This window comes from Lupinus angustifolius, chromosome LG09 (assembly GCF_001865875.1).
Source record: "Lupinus angustifolius cultivar Tanjil chromosome LG09, LupAngTanjil_v1.0, whole genome shotgun sequence".
Lineage (NCBI taxonomy): Eukaryota > Viridiplantae > Streptophyta > Magnoliopsida > Fabales > Fabaceae > Lupinus > Lupinus angustifolius.
This window is the reverse complement of record NC_032017.1, coordinates 7,162,583-7,171,616: the sequence shown is the minus strand read 5'-3', so window position 1 is coordinate 7,171,616 and position 9,034 is coordinate 7,162,583. Positions and strand designations below refer to the sequence as shown.

The 9,034-nt window shown below is 47.0% G+C and overlaps 1 protein-coding gene across 5 annotated transcripts in view; it reads right to left on the bottom strand.

The window, feature by feature from the left end:
- The window catches only part of LOC109357297 (phospholipid--sterol O-acyltransferase), a 9,731-nt gene extending 8,944 nt beyond the window's left edge, over nucleotides 1-787 (bottom strand). For 3 of the 5 annotated variants that reach the window (XR_002108844.1, XM_019601160.1, XM_019601159.1), the window contains exon 1: nucleotides 434-786. Coding sequence is in view for 3 of the 5 variants with exons in the window: in XM_019601160.1 (XP_019456705.1) it covers nucleotides 434-661 (228 nt within the window). In the remaining 2 variants the exon portion in view is untranslated. Of the gene's footprint in view, nucleotides 1-433 lie in introns of all 5 variants that reach the window. The other 2 variants (XR_002108845.1, XM_019601161.1) reach the window with 1 other exon arrangement.

The following is a 9,034-nucleotide window of genomic DNA, read 5'->3' as shown; positions in this document are numbered from 1 at the left end:
AAGCGATTTCACTATCACAAATATATAACAAACAGCATAAACAACGACTACGAAACTAGGTTCCAAACAGAACAAAACGCACAAAACTAGGTTTCAACACGTTTATATTATTTTTGCTTCCAGAATTTACATCTCAAAAATTAGATCATCGGAATAAAAAAAGAAAGAAAGGAAAAAAAGCTCTCAAACTATTCTAGTATTAATCACTTTCACGTTCTAATGACCCCGAGTACGACTTCACACATAGAAAAACTAACAAATCCTTTCAACACGTTCATATTCTCTCTTCCACAATTCACATCTCATAAACTCAACCATCGCGAAAATCTCTCACGCTATTCAACTTCACTATCCAAAAAAAACATATAGCATGATCTCATCGTCGTCGTGAAGCATAATACAAAACCAAATCGATATACGATAACGTGAATACCTTAGTAGTATCGAGCCAAACCAAATCGAGAGGGTTGAAATCGAGAGGAGAGTAAGGACAGTCGAGAATAGACCAAGCTCTGAGCTGAGTCGACGCAAAGCCAGGGATTATAATGCCGGAGAGTTTCGAATAGTCCAGCTCGGAGAACTCGTCGGAAGCTCCCCCGGCGACGGCGATAACGGCGGCGAGGAGGAGGAGGTTGAGGCGTAGAAGCGGTTTCGTAGTCATCGTGGTTTTAGAGAGAGAGAGGGGGGGGGAGAGGGAATAGAAAAAGTGAGTTGTGAGAGTAAATCGGTTAGAGGTTGAGAGTGAGAGTTGCTGAACCAATAATCATGCAAGTAACGCCGGTGGGGCGCAATTATGCACACATCATTTCACGTCATATTACAATTCTATCCTTTTAACATTATTCCAACACTTTTTAAAAGAAAATGATCTATAATGTTATTAGTATTATATTGGTCATCAAATTAGTTACGATATTGGTATAGCAATTCAACCGATGTTCACCAATTAAACTGTATACAAGTGAAATTAGATACACATATATAATATATGAACACTAGTGTTGAAAAAACAATAAAAAACCAATAATTTTGTTTATTTCAATTACAAATTTATTTTAAAATAAAAATCGGGCGATATGACCGATACAGTTTAATTGAAAACCGAATGCTATGACTGATCGATTTTGGCCAATTTTAATCGATATGATTGCATGACTAGTATAATTATTGTAGCGTACTGATATTATGACTGGTTTAGAGGTTTACTAGTTGAACCTCCCAACATGAAACGGTTTTTACAACAATAGATCTATGCACAAATAGTGTGTTTGTATTATCTATTATTCATATGGATGTAAGTGGTTCTGATTTAAACCACGAAACCGATGGAATCGAACCAAATTGTAATGTTTACAAACTTTCTCTTCGTAAATATGTATAATCCACCAATAGATTATAGGCGCTTTAAATTTACGTTAATGAGCTATATAAATTTGAGCTCGTTAATACGCTATAAAGTTTATAATTTTTAGTAGAGCCGAATTTCAACGAAAAAATAGTTTGACATTGAACTCGACTTAAAACTCAATTCAAGTCAATCTTTAAGGAGCTGAGATGAGTTCAATTAGACTGAACTCGTTTTCACTCATACTTTATTATATTCTATAAAATTTGATGTTTAAACAAATTAATACTTTATTGATGAATTTAATATATTCACACTCATATTTATTTTCAAAAATAGAGAATAAAAAATATCCTAACTGATAAAAGAATATTGTTCTTTCCTAGAACACAAAGGTACGGAACAATAGTTGATCAGTTGCTGAGGATGGAGAAGATGAAGGACGTCAACGTAGCAAGATGATGTAGAAGAGTTGGACCCGCCGGTGGAGGTACCTGAAAAGGTTCTCCGACGATCAAGTCAGTGTATGAACTTTGTATGAGAATATGAGGATATGAGGGAAGATAGTAATAGTGAGTAATGCTAGAGAATAGAGAGATTGAGATACTTCCTGTTGGTAGAGACTCCTATTTATAGAGGGGAGAGCTGACTTTGGGCTCTTGGCAGGTAGCGCAACACGTAGCCGATCAAGGGTATTGTCGGGGGTTGCATTTTCCGTGTCAGGCGGTCTGCCAGGACCGTACTATGTGCTACTCTTGTCTTTTAGCCTGTGGCTGGTTTGGTAGCCGTTCTGCAATCTGTCTATCGTGTTGGCAGGTGGGTTGGTGAGGTACAGATGGCATGCCAGGGGATGTCTCTAGCTCAACTCCGATGGGCCAAGCACACGAGACCTACCTCGACGACCAAACATGCGGGCCTTTGGCTCGCCAGGTAGGAACAGTTGCCCCCAGTCTGCCAGGATATTGGGCGAGCATGTTGGGAGACTCTACACGAGCCTCGCACGACTTGGATTACTTGTGGTGGAATAGTTGCCCCCAGTCTGCCAGGATGCTGGGTGAGCATGTTGGGAGACTCTAATGATCGTCAAACGACCTCTTTCAGGGTGGTCTGGCTGTATGAGCTTTGGCGACCTGAGATTGAAGGGCGTTGATTGAGCTTGCCAGGGCGCCAGGCGAGTATTGTTAGAGATGCCCCTCGACCTAGTGATTGCCTAACTAGGCGCGTTGACCTAGCTTGAGCAGCTAGGTGCTTCTTGTATGAGATTTCGTGACGTGTCCCTTTGGTTCATCGCGCCACATGGTAGGAATTAATGACCTTGGGTAACGTATCCGTTGGGGTGGGACGTTTCATCATTATCTGTTGTGACCCTTGATGTCCGCCGAACTTTGTCATGTCGTGGGAGTGACCGTTGGTCATTCAAATTCCAGCATGTGGCATGACCTTTGGTTTCTGCCGAATTTTCCTTGTTTTTCGGGTTTCCGTTGGATTGCACTTGAGTGTTTTTCTACGGCCTTGATGAGGATGTGGATGGGCCTGGCCACTGGGCCTGTGGTCCAGGTTCTTCTATAAATAGAGGGTAGAGATGGCATTGGAAACCGAACCCGTGGGTACCCGCCCGAACCCGATCCGAATTTAACAGGTTAAACCTGTTGTTATTGGGTTCGGGTTTTACCCGATGTTAATTTTCGGATTCGGGTTTGGTATGTGTGATACCCTACCCCGAACCCGCCCCAAACCCGTTACAATTAAGATTTTAATTATATGTTTTAACTTAACCCTAGTTTTGTGTTGTGCCTATTTTCCCCCAAAGTTAGAAACAAATCAACTCCACAACTGCACAAGCAGTGCTTCACTGATTCTCCCACACGCACAACTGCACAACAACACAAGCAATGCTTGTTCCACGCACAGACAGCCCCACATCTCCATTTTATTTTCATCTTCTCCACTCATTTTTATCTTCATCTTCTCCACTCGTGTAGTCGTGTTTCTCTTCATCTTCTCCATTGGTTTTCGTCTTCATCTTCTCCAAAGACAAAGGAACAATCATCTTTATCTTTTTCATTCATCTTCCTCTTCTCCATTGTGTTAGCACTATTGTATATTATTTCGGGTTTTCTTTCGGGTTTCGGGTTACCCGAAACCCAACGGGTTCGGGGATGGTCGTGGTAATTGTAACCCCGCAGTGTTCGGGTTCGGGTTTTAAATTTCGGGTTCGGGTTTGGGTATGCATAAACCCTACCCCGCCCCGCCCCGTTGCCATTCCTAATATAGGGTGTCTCGTGGCTTTTCCTCTTTTACGTGTTTCCAAACCTCCGGAATACTTTCCGCGATTTCTTTGCTCCCAGCGTGATCTTCTTCGAGATTCTTCCTCTTTTCAACTTCTCCTTATAATCCAGGTAACACTCGTTTCTCATGGTTTACATTTGCAATTACGAATCCGATTATGACGTGGAGATCCTTTCTGGACCTCCACCGTGTTTCCAAAAACTGTCGCCCTCGTTTTATGCATTGGTGGAGGTTCCCGAGCCGTTGAGCATCGTCCCCTCCTCCCAAAGGTGGAGGTGTAGGGTTTCAATGGAGAGGTGTCGACGATTACTTGGCCTCACTTCGTGCCAAGTATGGGTTCATTTTGAGTGACAGCTCTGAGTCTGAGTCTGAGTCTGATGACTCTTGTGATGGCAGGTTCATGACGACGAGGACGTATAAGGCCAAGGCTCCTCAACTGTCTATTCCAGCGGAAATGGCCGGGGAGGATTCCCGCTACTGGTGGGTCGATAGGGAGGTGCTCGATACTCCTAGCACATTCCCCTACGGGACTCCCCTCAACATACATGTGGCCAAAAAAACTTTCCATGGTTTCGAGGTCAGCGCCCCTAGGTCTGGGGAAAGGGTCTGCTATAAATTTTCAGAGGAGAAGAATGATAAGTACACCTTCTTCCTTTATGAGGCGTACTGCCGGCGCTTGGGGGTTCGCCGCCCCTGGAGGAATGGGACGTGCAAGTCCTGACGCATCTGCAGATCGCTCCTAGCCAACTGACTCCAAACTCATGGGGGTTCATTCGGGCTTTTGAGATCATGTGCAAGGCGGCGGACATCCCTTGCACACTAAAGTTGTTCTTCTGGATGTTCCGCGTTGGCCATCGCACCAATACCGATGAAGACAAGGAAGGTCGCCATGGGTGGACGTGTCTTCAATCTCGGCCCAAGCGGGGGCTATTCACGCCGTTTTCATCAAAAGAGAAAAATTGGAAAGGCGGGTATTTCAGGGTGAATGTCAGGAAGGCACGGAACGACTGGTGTCTTAGCAAATCTGGCGCGCCGCGATTTCCCTTTGCATGGAAAGGGGGACATCCATCAACGCCCTTCCAAGAGCTATCTAGTGGAGACTGAAGATTTGTCTCCGGAAGAGGTGGAAGCTGCCGAGACCATGACTTACTGGATAGACGAAGGGGGACTTCGTCCTTATTCGGCCATCTGTGATGGGGCCCGGGCTTTAGTGAACTTTGTTGGTGGGTGGGCCGGATGCTGACTGCTTTTATTGTTTTGCTTTATGTACCTCTTTATCCTTTCATTGCTGATTTTCTTCCTTTTTGTACAGTCAAACTAAAAGTCAAGATGAGTGAGAAACTGAGGAAAAACATGTTGTTGAAGAGGGTCGCCGCCCTGGTTAAGAAAGACGCTGTTGTTTCCAAACGTCAGAGGACGACGTCCCCCGTGTCTTGCCCTATTGAGGGGTCTCCCAGCCAGACAACTGTGCAGCCAGCTTCAGTGAGTGGGGGCGCCCTGCTAGGGAGTCGTCTCTGCCTGAGCAACCCGAGGACTTGATGGATCAGGAGCTGGTTCAAAGGGCTGCTGATTCGCCTCTTGCTGCATCTACTGAAGCGGTTCCTCCCGCTGATCCTACTGGAACTCCTCAGTCTGCATCGATGAGGGTAGAAGAGAGTGTCGGTACATCGGTGATCCCTACCTCTAGGCAATCAGCTGTAGTGGACGTGGTCGCTCCTCCGATCCAAGCAGGAAGAAAAGTTCTAGGGGGAGTCAAGATCGCCTTTCTCCTGTTAGCGTCCCCAAAGTGATTGATCAGGCGCTTCTGAATGCCCAGGCTCAGGAGGTTTTTGACAAGTTACCCTTACCCGTCCTGCTGTAAAATGTGAAGGGGAGTGTTGTCCTCATTGCCTCCATCTAAAGTACTTGGAGACGGATGGGGTTTTAGAGTCGCGGATCGCGGATGGCGCGATTGAGAAAATCCAGGTTCTGCATGAGGCGGAGAAGCAGAAGATGGTTGATCTTCATTCCGCCGAGAAGGGGGAGCTGGTCAAGCTGGGCGAGGTCGCCAGGGCTCAGGTAGCGGATTTGTCAACCCGTGTGGGCTTTCTTGAAAGTGACAAGATAAAGCTTACTGCCCAGGTGATGGAATCCGAGGGGGAGGTCCGTGCCAAAGATGAAGCGCTTCATCGGCGGAATCTTGACATTCGTCTTGCGAGAGAGGAGGCTGCAACTTGGAAAGCTCGTGCTGACGCTGCTGAACAAGAAAAGGCTGCACTTCTAGTGCAGATGCAGGCGTTGGGGGGGGAGAAGGCATCTCTGGAAACCCGGATTCGGGAATTGAAGGAGGGACAGGCGGTCGTCGAAGTTGAAAAAGTGCAGCTGGAGAGGCTTGTGGGCGAAGCTGCCGTAGAGGCGTGGGAGAGTGCCCAGTCCCAGCTGGCTCTGGCTTTTCCAAGCACCGATTGGACTTGGATGCAGCTGGGTGCCTATGTGGAAGAGGGGCGCCTGTTTGTAGGGGATGAAAACGGCGATCCAGTTTCGATGCCTTTTCCTGGTCAAGGCGGGGGGACTTTGTAATCTTGTCTTTTAAGTATCTTGTAATAGTTTCTCTTTAATGAATGAACAGCTTTGCGATATTTCTCTTGTTTAAATTCTGTACTTAAAATGACTTGATACAATTGCTGGACGATTTTGTCTTTATGAACAACTTTGAATGTATGATGGATTTATTTCGGAATTTGAACGCCTTTAGTGTGCCTGGTGAAATGGAAGCGACCCTCCTTTGGCCAGGCGAATGCATCAGGCAAGGAGGCGTAAACCGGCCCCTTGGGTGACTGTAGAAAACCACTAAGTGGGATTGCACCAGGCAAGTGGGGCGAAAATCGGCCCCTTGGGTGAATGTAAGAAACCACGGGTGGGAAGTGATCCGCACCTAGGGCGGGTGATGGCACCAGGCAAGGGGGGCGAAAACCGGCCCATTGGGTGAATGTAGAAAAACACTGAGTGGGATTGCACCAAGCAAGGGGGGCGAAAATTGGCCCCTTGGGTGAATGTAAGAAACCACGGTAGGAAGTGATCCACGCCTAGGGTGGGTGATGGCACTAGGCAAGGGGGGCGAAAACCGGACCCTTGGGTGAATGTAGAAAAACACTGAGTGGGATTGCACCAAGCAAGGGGGCGAAAATCGGCCCCTTGGGTGAATGTAAGAAACCACGGGTAGGAAGTGATCCGCGCCTAGGGCGAGTGATGGCACCAGGCAAGGGGGCGAAAATCGGCCCCTTGGGTGAATGTAGAAAACCATTAAGTGAGATGGCACCAGGCAAGGGGGCGAAGACCGGCCCCTTGGGTGAATGTAAAAAACCAAGGCTGGGAAATGATCCTTCAAAACAATCACAAGGTATAATACCTCGTTATCATATATAAGTGGAAAAGATTACAAAAGAACGACCAACCGCACATGGGGTTGTCGGTTAGGCATAAAATGTCTGGAGGTTGGCGGCATTCCAAGTCCTGGATATGTTTTTTCCTGCCAAATCTTGAAGTTTGTACGCCCCTTTGCCGATTTTGCTGGTTATGCGGTAAGGTCCTTCCCAGTTAGGTCCCAGCTTGCCTTTCACTCGTCCTATATCTGCTCTCCTTAATACCAGAGTTCCTTCGGGAAACTGGCGGGGAATGACTGAAGAGTTGAACTTCGTCGCGGTTTTCTTTTTGATGATCTCTTCCCTCAAACGAGCCTTTTCCCGGATTTCTTCCACTTCGTCAAGGTTGTTTCCGAGGAGAGATTGGTTGTCGCCCTCGTTGAACTGAAGTATTCGCCAGGTAGGTTCTCCTATCTCGGTCGGGATCATGGCCTTTGCGCTGTATGTTAAGTTGAATGGTGACTCACTGGTCGTAGAGTGAGGAGTGGTTCGGTACGCCCATAGTACGTGATGGAGTTGATCTGTCCAATTTCCTTTTGATTCGTCCAACCTCTTCTTTATACCTTTTAGGATGACCTTGTTTGTTGCCTCGGCCTGCCCATTAGATTGTGGATGCTCCACTGAAGTGAAGTGTTGTTTAATGCGGAGGCCTGACAATAATTCTTGGAACCTTCGATCGGGAAATTGAGTGCCGTTATCTGCCACTATGGCGAACAGGATGCCGAAACTAGTGATTATGCTTCGCCAAGTGAATTTTTGGATATTTGCTGAGGTGATGGCTGCCTCTATCCATTTGGTGAAGTAATCTATGGCGACTATCAAAAATTTCAGTTGTCCCGTTACTTGAGTGAGGTCTGTTGCGTCCTTTTCCATTGTGGGCCAGTATTACCCAGCACGTAACACCTTCTTGGCAAGTGAGGCGGCGCCTAAGTGATGCCCACAACTTCCTTCACGAATCTCTCTGAGGACATAATCCGCCTGTTCTGGACCAAGACATTTAAGCAAGGAGCGGTGAATCCTCGTCGATACAGTGTCCCCCGGACCAGGGTGTACCAAGAGCAACACTTGAGGAACCGTTGTTTCTCTTTCAAGTCAGAGGGCAAGTTACCATGGAGGATGTATCGGATGAAAGGGCCCATCCAGTTGTCTGGGATCTCCACTTGTTCCACTGCCATGACACACTATTCCCTGGACGACGGACCGATTATTCTCGAGGCATTTGGTACTGGCGAGCTTGGACAAGATATCTGCTCGGGCGTTGATTTCACGGGGCACATGCTGAATGGTTGCTTCATCGAAGTCGGCCATGAGCTCTTTTACTTTGAGCAGATATTTCCCGAGGAGGGTATCCTTGGTCTGATATGCACCTGTAACTTGGGAAACAACTAATTGGGAATCACTGCAAATTAATACCTTATGGGCGCCCACTTCTTTTGCTAGCTAGAGTCCGGCGATGCAAGCCTCATACTCTGCCTGATTGTTGGATGTTGGAAATGTGAAGGTGATGGAATGCTCAATGGTTACTCTTTGCCCATCTTCCAGCAGAATTCCAGCCTCGCTGCCTCTCGGGTTAGAAGATCCATCAACGAAGATAGTCCATACCTGCTTTGGATCGCCCTCTGGTGCGGCCCGAAATCAGACAAGACCTGGATCTTAATGGTCGTGCGAGGTTCGAAATGGATGTCAAATTGTGAAAGTTCTATTGACCACGTGATCATCCGCCCAGCCAACTCTAGTTTATGCAAGATTTGCCTGATTGGCTGGTTGGTTCTGACAATTGTTGCATGAGATTGGAAGTATTGGCGCAACCTTCGCGTGGCTATCAACAATGCATAAGCCACTTTTTCCAGCTTCTGATACCTTAGTTCCGGGCCTTGCAGGGCCTTGCAGGGCCTTGCAGGGCCTTGCTTGTGAAATAGACCAGGTTTTGACCTTCTGCCGTCTCTCGTATCAGCACGGCCGCAACTGCTCCGTCGGACACGGCCAGATATACATACAG